This window comes from Callorhinchus milii, unplaced genomic scaffold (assembly GCF_018977255.1).
Source record: "Callorhinchus milii isolate IMCB2004 unplaced genomic scaffold, IMCB_Cmil_1.0 Scaffold19, whole genome shotgun sequence".
Lineage (NCBI taxonomy): Eukaryota > Metazoa > Chordata > Chondrichthyes > Chimaeriformes > Callorhinchidae > Callorhinchus > Callorhinchus milii.
Genome location: NW_024704760.1, coordinates 1,635,485 through 1,650,452, shown reverse-complemented (window position 1 = coordinate 1,650,452; position 14,968 = coordinate 1,635,485). Strand labels below are relative to the sequence as shown.

Below are 14,968 nucleotides of genomic sequence, written 5' to 3'. Positions count from 1 at the left end.
GAGATTTAGAGAGAGAGACAGAGAGGGAGAGAGAGAGGATAATCTCCCGCTGACTGATTTCCGGACAACTTTCTCTTGAAACTTGCTGGCACTCAGCAGATGAAAGGGCTGAGCCATGGGGTTTCCTTCCTCTGGTCTGTGACATGAAAAGAAAGTGGTTCCAGCATAACTTCACAGCTCCCCAGGCAGCGGCACACACACACACACACGCAACCACACACACACCCACACACCCACTATTAGCTATTAACGTCTCATCTGAAACACGGCACCTCTGACAATGCTACACCCCCTGCACTCTGCATTGAATCGTCAGCTTAGACTGTGTGATTCCAACTCCCGACAAGGGGTGGGGGGGGGCTTGACCTCACAACCTTCTGTTCTGACTGAAAGGGGAGAGTGCTACCACTGTGCCAGCCTGACACACCGTGTACAAAAAATGTACACGTTGCTTACATATACAGTCACTACACCACAGTGCCTTGCGAGCCGGCTTGGGAATGGTTTGACGTAACTAGGATTTCAAGGATCGTTGGTAAGTTAAGGAGCTAGATGCCCCATAAGCTGATTCGTTTTAATTTCACCCATTTGGTGTTGAGGCTGTTTTTTTCTTGACCCAACTGGTGATAGCGTGTAAATGCATCACTGCCTCTCAATGATGAAAGGTGTTTGATCTTTAAACGGGCGGTTAGAAGATACAGAGAGGGACACCGTCTGTCTCCAGCACCTGTGAAAGGTCAGCCTACAACTAGACATTGTTTGTTCCCCAAATCAATGGGTGAAGGATATCCTGCCTTTGACGCTTGTTTTCCATGGCACCCATATCGTGCCCCCCACCCCATTCTCTGTTGGTTCTCACTGCCCCTTATCCCAGCACCGAACCAATGGGTCTGCTCTTTCGTCTAACACACTCCAGCAGCTACCCCAACGCACACTCAGGACCTGGAAGGGCAGACTAGTCACTGGGGGCAGGGAGTCATCCCACTCAGCACCTGTTAACCCTGCAAGCCAAAGCCCTAACGGGTAGGGTGGTCCCTAGTTGGCAAGCAGCGGGAAAGCTTGCCAGACAGCGTTCTCAATGGCAAGCTATGGGGTTTTAGCTGGTTAGACTCCAGCGGTTACCCCCAACGCACGCTCTGGGGTCCCCTCCACCATCCCCAAGCCTTGGCTCTTGCCAACCTGCGCCTAATACTTTCCTGAATTAGAAACATCTCACTTTGTGAATTACACGCTTCACATCCGATTAAGCTGCTTAAGCGCTGGCACTTACCTGCGGAGTCTCCTCCAGCCCTCTCAGATCGCCAGTGAAGAGCCCCACGGTCTGTCCTGGGACACCAATAGTAAGATGTCCCTTCACCAAAAGCCACGATCCCTCTTTCCTTTTCTCTTCTCTCTGTCTCTCTCACTGCCTTTCGGAGTAGAAAGATGCTCTGCGATTGTCTCTGAGGTGCAGATGAAAGGCTGTCACAAGCTGCTTCTCTCCTTGTGTTGCAGAAACTACTCGCTAGATTCCCTGCATTTGAAACTCGTCCTCTCTCTTGAATTCAGCTCCTTTTATCTGATCCACAGCTGTCGTCACTGTCCACACTCTAAGCTGCTGAGTTTCCCCCTGTGGTGATGGTGATGTGAGAGGAGGGGAGGGAGCGGGTTCATGCAAGTCACAATTACCTCCCAGCTCTATCAGCTGCTCAATTCAGCCTCTGCATTAAATAATAATAATAACAATAATAATTCTTGCATTTGATAAGACTGCCTTGCCTCCTTCGCCTCCTTCAAGACCCGTCTCAAGACCCTCCTCTTCGACCGTGCCTTCGGTCACCGTTCCTACCCCCTCCCTCCCAGCCCTTCACCCCACCTGATCCCAACCACCAGCTCGGGTACTGATCCCAGGCTGTCCAGCGCATTTGGGCGTCCTCCTGATGTGAAAGGCGCTGTACGAATATAATTTGTTGTTGTTGTTGATGTTATCACGTCTTCGAGACATTTCAAAGCGCTTCACAGAATATACCACAAAGTGAATTGACTCTATTTGTTTGTGGGCAAAACAAACAAACAGTTGTGGATTGAGTGAACAAATTATTATTATTTTTGAAGCGATTATTACGCCAAGAAAGTGATCCGACAATCGACAACCAACCAGGTTCCCCAGATACAATATACTATTATAATCTGCAGCCTAGCTTGTGAGCACACAGTCCCAATATGGGGTTTGAACCCACAACTCAGAGGCAAGGGCGCTACATCGACTGGCAATTATTATCACAAGGAATGAGTTTTGAAATGTCACAAAATACCACCTTAGCCGTTCATACATCAAACGTGCTTGAGAGGAAAGTTTTGCATTAATGAGAGCGTGGGAGGAAGACAGCGTAAGGAACCCTTACTGAGCACAGCATTGTAAAAGGGACCGTATGATTGACGCAAAGGATTAATCTCATCGTACAGCTCTGCTTGAAGAAAACGCTGTCTCACCACGAAAAAAGCCTTTAATGATAATAATCTTTGCATATGCTACAGCGCCTTATCACGTCAGAAGGATGTCTCAAAAATTTAGTGACTATAGGCAAACGCAGCAACACAACTGCGCACAGCAATGTCCCGCAAACAGCTACGGGGTGTGTGACCAATTTTATTTGGGGAATTGTCGCCCAGGACACCAGGAGAGAGAAACACCCTTCTTTTTTCGAGGGAGTCAGACGGGACCTTGGTTTAATGTCTCATCCGAAGGACGTTCACCTCTGACAATGCAACACACACCTCCGCACCTCAATGGATGAATTGACTCCATTTCTCAGTTCTGAATTAACCAGTAGCCTGTTACTAATACCACCTCCTCTCCTCCAAGTCTATAATTGATGATTCTTTCAATACATTTCTGGGAAAAATCAGTCACCCATCTCCTTTCACCTTATTGCAGCACAAAAGCAGCTCAGAAAGAAATCGTATCTCATAACAAACAGTGATAACTGGGCCTCGGAGAGACTGGCAAAAAGCGAGGGAGAATGACAAATTTTATTTGTATCACCGTGTCTTGTTGACACACCTAGCTTGAGGATATGCAGCTCACTCCTAGCTGATATTATTCAGCCCTGCTGCACACCCCTAGGACCGCTTCTTGGGTTTATTTGGCAATAAAACTCTCCTCTGTTTGTCATTTCATTACTTCTCATGTCAGCCCGGCTCAGTTACTCTCTCTCTCTCACTCTCACGGAGCTGGGTCAGAAAGTTGTGGGTTCAATAATAATAATAATAATAATATTAATAATCCTTCCATTAGATATAGCGCCTTATCACTTTGTTGAGACTTCTCAAAGTGCTTCACAGAATATACTGGAAACTGAATTGACTGTGTAATTTGTGGGTGAAAAGCGGCAGCCAATTGCGCACAGCAGCGTCCCGCAAACATGAGTGACCAAATTATTATTACTGTTTTATTATTTTTATTTTTTGAAGGAACCATTACTCCTGTAAAGCGATCCGCCAATCGACTAACAACCGGACTCCTACTTATTGCTTTGTAAGCAGAGGCGTGAGGAATAAAGAAATATTCCTAACATTTTGCCCTGACCCGGAAATCAAACCCAAATCTCTGATTACAGAATTCACATCAATCAGAAGTTGAGGAATGAACAATGCGTCTGAAATGTCATCAGATTTTATAAGCAAAAAAATACTGAAGTTAATAATCCCCTCCGGGACAGATTGAATTAATAATTAATGTACATTAAATGCTGTTAAACCTGGGGGTTATTAAATTCATAATTTACTGAAAGATGGTGTTTTTGTTCGGGAGCGAGCTCACTGCTCGTGTCTCTGACAGCTTCACAGCCTCACAGACAGATGATTGAAACGTCAAAGAGAAAATCACTTTGATTAATTCCAGCACCTTCAACACACTCTATGCTCTCTTTTGCACAGCAACTCACATTGCATCGAAGCACCTCAACAACTCCCACAACAAATTACATTTCTAGAGCGCCTTTCACTTCATAAGGACGTCCCAAAGAGCTGGAGGGTCAGGGATTTGGACCCGAGCTCGGGGTTGGGATTAGGAGGGGTGAAGGGCAGGGAGAGAGTGGGTAGGAGGGTGACCGAAGGCGCGGTCAAAGAGGAAGGTCTTGAGACGGGTCTTGAAGGAGGCGAGGGTGGGAGAGAGGCAAAGGGATTGTGAGATGGAGTTCCAAAGGGTGGGGGGCAGGATAGCTAAAAGCCCAACCGACAATGGTGGGGTGGGCTGTGCGGGGGACCATGGAGTGGGCTGGAGACCGCTGAGTGGAGGGAGCGAACGGGTCGGTACAAAGTTAGCAGGTCACAGAGGTAGGGAGGAGCAAGGCACTGGAGGATGAGGATCTTGAACAGTATCCTCTGGGGGATGGGGAGCCAGCGGAGCCGGGCGAGGGTGTGGGGTGGGGGGGGCGGTGATAGGGTCAGGGAGTCTCAAAGTGCTTCACACGTGTTAGTGCAAAACATAGTGACTTGCTGTCGTAAGAAGGTTCAGCGAAAAGTACTGATAGATTTACACCGAGGGTGAGTAAGACTGGATCCCGACAAGGAGCAGGCATGAAATCTAACACACACTCCGCGAACGGTGTCAACTTTATTCCATTAAACATACCTCCGTGAGCAGATGCAACAACAACAGCAAAATTACATTTAGATAGCGCATCGAGTGAAATACTCATTGAGGACAGAGTGAACGCAATGCACAGGCAGCAGGTGTCGTTCATCTCAAATAAATATAATTATGAATTCAATAAAATTTCAGCATTCCGACGGACATCCGTCTAAATTACTGCCTTGAGGCTGTCAATCGTTTCGACGGGAGCAGAGCTGGACACGTGTCACAGGATTCACCCTCGAGAGGAGGGAGGGAGGGAGCGATGAAGGGAGTGAATGTGGGCAGGAGGAGACGAGGATAAGAACATAAGAATTTGCTGGAGAAACGAAGACCAAGGTCCATCCAGTTCGCCTTCCACCATCCGAGCAGTCGTTTGCACATGTCGTGTCCCGAACTATATACTGTGTCCCCATATATTATTTCCTAACAGCAACCTATCTCATTTGTTCTTGAAAGGATGGTGTGCATGGGTACCTTAAACACGCCACACAAGACCGTTGGTTCATCCCAGTGGCACAGAGTTGCTGCGGAATGTCCTTTCAACGCGGTGGTACAGGCTTGTGTCTGGCGTGGGCTGAATGACCTCTTCCTGGCCCTTAGATCTTATCGGCTCAAATCCTCAATCATCGGCAAAGTCGTCAGACCATGAAAAGGAGGCGTGAATAATCATCCTCTTCACCAGCTCTCCTTTAAATGTCATTTTTTTCCTCTCCCTCCTCACTTTTTTGTCTTCACACCAAAGATTTGCTTTCGTCGGATTCGCTTACCAGCTGAAAAAGAGAAGACCCACCACCACCCCCACCCCAAAGAGAGGTGAGAACTCGAGATGTCTGTATCCTCCACCCCTCAGTCCTCCAACCCTCCACCCCGCTCCCTCACATCCTCCAACATCTGCAACAACTTTCATTTATATAGCGCCCCTCACGCAAGGGTAGGGTCTCAGAGCACTTGTGTGTGACCGTAAGCACTGTTGAAGATGGGAAGGATGGGGCAAGGCGGAGGGATTGAGAGAGAGAGTTCCAGAGTTTCTACCCTGTTCGCCTCACTCTTCTCCTTCACTGCCCTGACTTGCCTTTGATCGATTGGAGTAATTTCTAGCCTTTAATTCGTGGGATGAGATGAAACAACCCATCTTACAAACTCTTTCTCTCTGAGTAACATTCCCTTTGGACAATGGTTCAAGTGACTGTTCACATCTCACCCATCATCTCCCCCCCTCATAAAACTCATCACTTTTTTCTATCGTGGGTGATATAAAGGTTTATTGAGGAGATGGACTCCTGACATCTCTATCATTCAGTAAAGCCCACGGCCACTGTTATTCTCCCCGCTCTGCAAATCCACTTAACCCTCGGCAAATTTTAGAGCAAAAACAACAACAAATTCCATTTGTGTAGCGCCTTGCACATCAGGAGGAAATCCCAAGGCACCGGGCAGTCAAGGATAGAGCAGGATTCAGAGGAGGTAAAAGCATCAGAGTTAGGTATTTTACACTTTTTGCTTTTTACCCTTTTTTTACACACTTGTTTGTACACGCTCATTAATGGGAAAGGTCTGTTTTGGTTCACACTCGCTGGAAATGTTTGTCCACAGCCCGGTTGGGAGCTGAGAGCCGGGTTACAATCCAGAGCCTCCTCCTTACATTAACCCATTCGACTCTCTCAAACTGATGGTAACACAACCTCTCATATTAACTCAGTAAACACTCAAGTCAAGGGAAATGTAATTCCTTACATTAGTCCATTGAACAATAATAATAATAATAACCCTTGCATTTGATACAGTGCCTTATTATGTCGTTGAGACGTCTCAAAGCGCTTTACAGGATACACTGTAAACTCGATTGACTATGTATTGTGTGGGCGAAAGGCAGCAGCCAGTTTGGGCACAGAGGTGTCCCATACTCAGCCATGGAGTGAGCGACCAATTTATATTTGGGGAGATTGTTGGCCAGGACACAGGGAGACAGAGAAACTCCCTTCTCTTTTCCAATAGCGCCACGGGATCTTCAACGACCAGCTGAACAGGCAGACGGGATTAATCACAGCCTGTACATCAAACTGGTACTGAAGGGATTTTACTTTAAAGAACTGAAACCTTAATGGAGAGAGAGAGCGAGAGAGAGAGTGAAAACACAAGAAACCACATGAACGAGCTGTGGGCAGAGCCATCTCCATTCACAGAATCTCTGACCCTACAGAGAGGGACTGGTCCCTGAGAGAAGGCAGCTGTTGGAGGGTTCTCAGCTGTGTGTATCTTGGCTCATTCGCTCTCGATCTCTTCAAGGTGAAGGATGTCAGCGGTGGGAAACTGGCAACGCTCTCTCATTCCGGGAGACTTCAGTGTCAGTGTTAAACAATCCCAGGCCCCTGACAGCATAGCCAGGGGCAGGACGGAGCTTCATACACTCACTCCCTGTCTATACACACGTCTTGAGGGCACAGAACGGCGCCCCCTACCGCGCCATGAAGTGAATGACTCTTTCTAGTCACTTCAAATGGTTAGTCCGAGTAAAGTTGTCCTGGGCACATAGGAAGAGGAACACGGCCATTCAGCCCCTCGAGCCATTCTATTAGATCATGGCTGATCTATACCTCAACTCCAATTTTGTCAGTTTACTGCTAAAGGGAGTTTTTCTCTCTCTCTCTCTCTCTCTCTCTCGGTGGCCCAGCCGACAATCCGCCAGATAAAATTGGTCATTCGCTTCACCTCTGCTTTTGGGGACATCGATGTGAGCAAATTAACCACCGGCTAATCTCCCAGCAAAACAACCACGGCAATAAAGGTGTCAGGCGTTCTCCAAGAGCTTACCTTGAAAATAAACCCAAGTCCCGGGAGGTTGGACAGGATTCTGGATATTACTGGGAAGAAGCCCCTGGGAAAAAAGGGATGCACATTAGGAAGGGTTCAGGCAAACTGAGACGCTCGAGGGAACTCAACATCTCGAGACAAATGCAATTCAATTTATTGGCGATTATGTCAGGCATTAGATCTGCAAGGCAGCTAAGGTTCTCGCTATGGCCAACTGAGGCACTGGGTGTTCACAGCACAGAGAGTAGCTGTCCACTGTGATCTGGACCTGAGATGCGGAGCTGTAAGTCAGGATGGGACTCAAATGTCACCACTTAGTGAGGGCCTGGATGTAGAATCAAGAATCTATAACTCCACATAGAGTCTCGCTGTGGGATTAAGAGCTCCAGATCCAGATAGAATCTAGGTCTTTTCATTAAGAGCCTGTAGAACTGAATAGAGACTAGATGTTAAAAGTCCCACAAAGTCTGGGTCTTTGAGTCTGGAGAGAGTTTGGACAAATTATTGAGAGAATAATTCGATATCCCTTGTTAATTTAGAAGCAGGTTTCTGTTAGATGAATGGGACAAATTCCAAATTAAGACTTGAATTTAAGAATGTTCCACAATTTGGCACTTTCTCAAATGTTAAAGGCAAGACAGTGTGACAGGCTAGGACCAAACCAGGGGGAATTTCAGGTCAATGAGCTGCGTTGGGCTGAGGGTGTTAGCATTCAGATGATCTCCTTACTTGAAGAGTGTGAAGAGGCCATAGGTTTCGAGGACCATGCCCAAGACAGGCCATCTAAGCAACGCCAGGAGAACCCCGGCCAGGAAGAAGCTGGTGCCTTTCACCTTCTGCTTCTGGAAGAAGAACCGGAAGGTCTTCTGCAGCCCGATGATGAAGGGGAGGCCGCCCACTAACAAGATCTGGGGGAGCAGAGAGTATGGCCTTTGATAATGTCATGGTCCTCTCTCCCACACCCCCTCCCCGCCCCCCTACCCCCCCGCCACCCACCTTCCACCTATTCAGTCCAGTCTGATGTTTTATGTGGATGTCAAAGCTCCTTGAAATCCAACACCTTGGATCGTCCTCCCGACGTGAAAGGCGCAATCTAAATGCAATCCGTTGTTGTTGTTGAAATGGTATCGCTTCACAAACAACGCTTCACAACAAAGAGGATTTTTTTTTGGTGGGGGAGACGGGGTGGGGAGGTGGGGGTCAGCCTGTTTGCCGGACACATGTGGAAACCCATCAAAATGCTTAAGAGTATCCAAACCAAGCTGAGAAGTTCTCTGATGCCATGGGGTGGAAAGCTTACTGATGGGTGTTGGTTGACAACAAGGAACGAGTTAAGAAATGTGAAGGCCGTTTGCTCTCTAGGCTCCTGGTTATACAACCTCTTCCCCCACCCACCCACCACCACCACTGTTGCCACGGCAGATAACCTGCTGACGGATGGAGTTAGCTCCACCCAGCTCTCCCTCCCTCGCTCGCTCACTCCACCAGAGAGTGACGCCCTTCCACCAAAGTCCATACTCACGTTCCCAAACCCAAGCAGCACTCTGTCAAAATACAAGAGAACCCCAAACAGGAGGAAAAAGACCCCGAATCCCGTCAATCCGACTCCAAACTCTGCAAGGAATTCAGATCACTTTAATGGGCCACGTGTTTTAACAACAACAACAACAATTTACATTTACACAGTTAAGGGTTTGCACCCGAGTTGGGGGTTGGAATCAAAAGGAGGGTTGGAGGGCAGTGGGAGTGTGACCGAAGACCAAGTCTCTTTTTAGCATCTCATCTGTAAAGAACGGCATTTCCGACAATGTAGTCTCCACTCACACCCCCCCAATCTCACCGCCGCCCCCACCGCCAGCCTAGACTGTGAGCTCAAAATCCCAATGCGTGATTTGAAACCACAACCCAACTTTCTGACTCGGAGGCTGAGCCCGGCTGGTATAAGACCTGGTTTCGGTTTCATGAATTTCTCACCAAACGTGCAGCCAGTCAACAGACTGATAGGTAATTTCCTAAGAGATATCTCCAAGCAGAGATTCAAATGCATCCATTGCTCACAACGTCCTACCTGGGGGGTCAATACTTACTCTGCGTGTCTGTTAGCGATATCATTTTCAATAATTTTTCTTAATAAACAAGAAAAGATTTTGAGGAAAGCGTCTCTCTCTCTCTCTCGCTCTCTCTCTCACAGCTTCACACAAACACTCGTTGCATAATTTGACCCTTGTTTCAAGTCGAAAGTCAGATGGATCCCAATGACACTATTTCGATTGCTCAGCAACTGCAGGCCAGGGACCGGGGCAAAATCCACCAAACTGGTCCAAAGGAAGGAACCTTTCTTTTTCCTCTCCTCAATTTTCTCCCCTCCCTTCGCTCTGAGTCCAGTAATTGCCCGAGTCTCGTGATGTGGGTATTTTATGTCCTTACACAGCTATGCATTAATGGAAGCTGACACAGTTTTGGGGGGGGGGGAGGGGGGGAAAGAAGGGTGAAGCGGGGGGTAGTGTCAAAGCCGTCAACCAAACATAGAACGGCAATCCGTCCAAAGGGTCTGATGACGATTGTTTCGTGTTGTGTCCCAGCCATTTTTGCTAATTATTATCAGCGCGAGATTTATACAAACCCTCGGTTTAGGCCACATTTGGAGTATTGTGTCCAATTCTGTAAGATACACACATCTGAAAGAGTTCCACTGCAAAGGGGTGAAGGGGAGGAGAAGGTTTATGAAGACACCAGCCTTGATGTTCAAAAGTCCGAGACGATAGAATCTTTTTTTTAAACTTTTTTTTATTATTATCTGTTAGTTTCAATATTTTTCATAATAGTTTTTTTCCATATTTATTTATTACAATAATTCAATGTACATTATAAGGGTATACCTCTGTCTAAATTCCCCAACCATCCAAAATGTGCTATAAAACATTCCCTCTTTTCCCCCGGAACACATCTGCAGTCACGTGATAAACAGCTACAAAAAAATATCCTCTTCTGACAAGTAGGAAATGGAACTAAATAGAATTTTTTTTTTTTTTTACGGATGTAAAGTTATGAGGTTTACAAATGTCGATTCCTTTACATTCTCTTGTTCCGCGGTTGTGCAAGTCATCGAGTGAACCTTGAACCTCAAGCCCCACATGGAGAAGACCCCCCCTCCCCTTTGAACAGGAGAGTTCGCAGTCCATCACCCAACACCAGAGCACAGATCCAAGCATGTATTTGTGTGTGTGTTAGTGTGTGGTATGTCTGTGTGTGCATCTCTCGCTCTCCACCCAAGATTCAAGCCTCACCAATGTCCCAAAACTCCAATCCCTCCACTTCATTCACTCACTCACTCAAGAGCAACCCTGGTTGAAGAGTCCATGTATTTTTTTTAAGCCTCCCAGGTGGTGGATCACCAGAAGGTGGGCAAACATTAGCGACAACGCGATACCACAAAACCGCAAGCCATGAGATCAGGACCGTCTACGGTTACAATCCCTGATCCGTGTTCGTGCACTGAACGAACCGATCTCCGCTGAGCCGGCAGTGACGGCGGCAGCTTCTGCTCGCCTCTGCTTTCAGGTACTCGTAACCGGCTGAGATCCCATTCCCGGTTTTCCGGCAACTCCGAAATGGGACGAGCCTGGGTTCGGACGTCCCGCTCTGACTCAATCCACCTGAGCTCACACACTGGGACTGTCCATGAGAGGTTTGAGAAAGCAACAAAGGTGGGGAGGGGAGGGGGCGAAAGCCAATAATTCTCCATATAATCAAGGCAGGTGTGGATTTAGAAGCTCGGTGGGTGGGAGTGGGCAAGAGGAGAAATCAGGAGACCTCTGTTAAGTGAGACGGGATTGGGGTTGACTTTCATACAAAATCTGCCAACGAAGCCAATGAAAACGTAACGTGTATCTCAATGCAGTTTAAATCTAAAGTTGCCCTCCTCTGTCTCTGTCTCTGTGGGGTATGGGATCAATTAAGCTGTGCAACTGATACCCAACGCTAATTGGGTCAGTGCATCAGGCATCCTCCTCCCCTCCGTCACTCTCCACACATCTCCTCACGAACCTCCAAACAACTTACTCAGTGCAAAATTCAGCAAGAACCTCTACCCCCCCCTCCAACACCCCCATTTTCCAGCTGTAATCTGGGTGATTAATCCTTACAAACTAACCCCCCACCCCCCCACCGACCTAACTCCCCGCAATAATATTCACCCATTAGACACAAGGTCCTGCTTATTACGCCAGCCGAATCAGACTAGAAATTATTCCTCTCCAGGTCGTTGCTTGACTCGGTGGTGCCTCCAGCGTTGGGAGATCTCTCCACCGAGGTAGGACATGGACTGACCTTCTGTGAGAAGCAGAGACTTTATAATCTGGCCCATTAATCAACAGGGTTTTCGTTGGCTAGTCGGCAGGTTCAGGAAAGACGGGTAACACAGCTGTGTGCCACCAGGTGTGTGGACAGGTATCACCGGAGAACGGTGGGAGAAAGGGGGAGGGAAAAGTGCTAGAGATTGAAGGGCATAAGCTGTGGCTAACAGGCCGCGGCAGTAACAGCGAGACTCCAACTATTGGGAAGCACAAGTCCTGATCCTTTGGGGGGGGGGGAGACACACATGCCAGGCGTCTGAGAGACATTTAACAAATGGACCTAAGCAGGAATTGAACTGAGGGCCCCTTTCTGCAGAGAGTGAATTGTTGAGCAGTTAGGTTTCCTCTTTGCCCAGAGGGTCGCCGAGACCCACAGCCCCTGGAAAGCAGCCGGACATGTACACGATTAGCCCCCGCGTAGCAAAAGAACAGCTCCAGCCGTCAGCTCCCAGTTTAAGACTCGAACTGTTTCACCCGCGAATCTCATCAAGTAGAATCGTGCGCTGCACTTGAATGAAATGATATGACTTTTTCTATAAATACAACCCCTGCCCTCTCTGAATGTGCGGGAAGACAAGAGCGTATGGGGTAGGGGGAGCGGTTCGCGGGATGGGGGTGGGTGGTGGGTAGCGGTGGGTAGCGGTGGTGGTGGGTGGGGGGGGGTGGGAGGTGGGCTTCACTCTGCATCTCTCTCTCTCTCTATCTGACGATGGCAGCGATCCACTTCTCACGGGATGTGGTGCCAGTCTCCGTCTTTAGTACGTCGATCGATGATACTTAACGGCGGCTATAGCTTGAGCTGAGGAAGGAACGTGGAGAGAAAGAGGGGGGGGAGAGAGAGAGAGAGAGGGAGAGAGAGAGAGAGAGAGAGGGGGTGGGGGAGAGAAAATCAGCCAGGGTTCTTGATCCTCATCACAATCCAATGGGTTCCCCGGCCCCCACCCACCCCCTTCAAAAAGTGCTTGTGTGTGAATATTGGAGCGTAGGGCAATGGGTTGAACTATGATGCCATTGCCCACCCCACACACCAACACTGAGTGTCTGTTCTAAATAATAATAATAATCCTTGCATTTGACACAGCTCCTTATCATGACATTGAGATGTCTCAAAGCGCTTCACAGGATACACTGTAAAGTGGAGTGACTGTGTACTTCGCGGGCGAAATGAGCTTACCTGGGTCAAGGTGAGATATTGAGGGCAGTCGGGTCCTACCTGTGCCCCAAAGGATAGAATCCCCCCCCACCACCCTACCCCGACTCACGTCTACCCTGCCTCTGCCTTTAAGTGACCCAGTGTAAAGGGGTCACATTGGAGACTGCGGGAGCAAGTCAACAGACAAGTGGGTCAGGTTAACCCGCACTCACCTGACACTTGATGTAGAGATGAAAACTGTTCGCAGAGATAACGCCTCTCCCCACCCCCCTCCCCACCCCACACACACACACCCTCCGACGGTGAGGCTTGCTTACTTCGTCCCAGGTCAGACACACATTAAATGGCTTCCGTCCGCGGGCAGAGGTGGTGGAGATGGGTTGGGAGAGGATGATGTTGAGGGACTGGACATTCCGGACCCTGGAACTAAATGGGATGAAAGATGGAAAATGAAGTGATGATCAGGAGGAGCGTTCCCATTCAACTGCTACCCTCCCTCCCTCTCTCCCTTACTGTCTCACCTTCCCTCTATTCCCCCCTCCAGCCCCCACAAGGGGCCGCAGTAACACAGGATGATTGTGTCCCAGGTTGTGAGACGTCACAGTGAATGATGTAACATGAATGTTATGATGAATTAAAAAAAAGTCTGAACTCACCATCCGTCCAATGTCCAACACAACCACAACCGCCCCCCCTCCCCACAGAGAACCCCCCGTCTCCACAAAGCCATCCCCCACTCCCCATGGAGGCCCCCTCCCAAACTAACTGCGGAAACTTTGAGGGGGAAACAAAGGAGGGGGTCACCGTGCTCACTGTCCAGCAATGAGAACAGTCTGTGACATCTTCACAGGGCGGACACTGTGTGTGGGACCTTTTTTGAGGCATATTCTCTCTGTGCTTCCCTGTGGACAGGGGTTTCTGCTCTGCTGGTGTGTGTGTGTGTGCGTGCGTGCGCAAGTGTGGATGTGTGTGTAAGGGGGTGCGGGTGCATGTGTCTGTGTGTGCATGTGGCGGGGGGGGGAAGGGGTGTGCGCATGAGGGTGTGCGTGTGTGTCAGGGGTGGGTGCTTATGTGTGTGTGTTTGTGTAGATCTGTGCGTGCCTAGGTGTGGGTGTGCACGATTGCAAGCTCTTCCAGTGTGTGTGCGTGTCTCACTCTCTCTCTGCTCTGGGTGGGGGTGGGGGTGCTTTGGCTGTGCTCAGTATTGGGCTGGGGGTGGGTCTGGGGGAGGTGGGGAGAGAGAGGCGTTTGACGTGTTACCTGACAGGAGCCGACTGCGTCGTGAGGCCTCGGTGGCGAGAGTGCAGGAGATCTCGATCCTCTTCTCCTGCTCCTGCAGCTGCAGCTCCGGGTCCAAGCTCAGCTCCGTTACTCCCTCAGTCAGGGGCACGATATTCTGCAAACTGGGGGGGGAGGGCAACGGGGAATCGGTGAGCGGCTAATCCCTCAGGAACCTTCCCAATCCCTCCTACCCCCTCCTCCATCTCTCGCCCCAAACACAACACAGACAGGACCTCAGTTTAACACCTCACCCGAAGGACAATGCCTCCGATAATGCAGCTCTCCCCCTCCCCTCTAACCCACCCCCAACCCCCAGCCCTGTGCTGGAGTGTCAGCCTATGATTGTAAGCTCTAAGTCCCTGTATTGGGGCGTGAACCCACACAACGACCTTCTGCCTCAGAGGCAAAAGTGCTCGCGACACTGACATCCCGATAGGAGACCCACAGGGAAGAGTTTGCTGGCAGTTCCCACCATCAAGTCAGGTACCTGGACTTAGCGATAAGGGTCTTGATCCTCTCCACTTTCCTCTGCTTCTCTATCATCTCCTCAGCACTGAGAGGCACCTCAGGCTCGAACTCAATGTATCGCTCCGGGATGAAGACTTTGTCCGGCGTGGACAACTTGGGAGCAGGAAAAAGAGTCAACTCACAACCCGAAGCAACCGAACGCTCGTCATAGAACCGAACGAGCAACGTTTAAAAGAAAATAACACGTGTCGTCTATGGGTTGCATAGAGATCTGACTGGGTT

The 14,968-nt window shown here is 49.1% G+C and overlaps 2 protein-coding genes across 2 annotated transcripts in view; both read right to left on the bottom strand.

Annotated features, from left to right (window-relative positions):
* Positions 1 to 4,578: 4,578 nt before the first annotated feature.
* Positions 4,579 to 9,807, bottom strand: LOC103182444 (vesicle transport protein GOT1A). The gene is made up of 5 exons (XM_007899467.2): positions 9,517 to 9,807; positions 8,952 to 9,043; positions 8,159 to 8,337; positions 7,430 to 7,493; positions 4,579 to 5,388 (listed from the first exon to the last, which is right to left on the bottom strand). The coding sequence occupies exons 1-5, from the start codon at positions 9,539 to 9,541 to the stop codon at positions 5,350 to 5,352; spliced, it is 399 nt and encodes a 132-aa protein (XP_007897658.1). The 5' UTR covers positions 9,542 to 9,807; the 3' UTR covers positions 4,579 to 5,349.
* A 2,633-nt stretch (positions 9,808 to 12,440) lies between these two features.
* The window catches only part of plekha6 (pleckstrin homology domain containing, family A member 6), a 59,805-nt gene continuing 57,277 nt past the window's right edge, over positions 12,441 to 14,968 (bottom strand). The window contains 4 exon segments of the mRNA XM_042342118.1: positions 12,441 to 12,583; positions 13,255 to 13,363; positions 14,198 to 14,340; positions 14,706 to 14,839. Coding sequence (XP_042198052.1) covers positions 13,266 to 13,363; positions 14,198 to 14,340; positions 14,706 to 14,839 — 375 coding nt within the window. The 3' untranslated portion in view covers positions 12,441 to 12,583; positions 13,255 to 13,265.

Coding starts and splice junctions, on each gene's coding strand:
- LOC103182444 (XM_007899467.2), bottom strand. CDS start 9,541: ATGATATCGCTAACAGACACGCAGA. Junction 8,338..8,951: donor TGCTGCTTGGGTTTGGGAAC/GTGAGTATGGAC, acceptor CTGCTCCCCCAG/ATCTTGTTAGTGGGCGGCCT. Junction 5,389..7,429: donor GACTTGGGTTTATTTTCAAG/GTAAGCTCTTGG, acceptor TCTCTTTTTCAG/CTGGTAAGCGAATCCGACGA.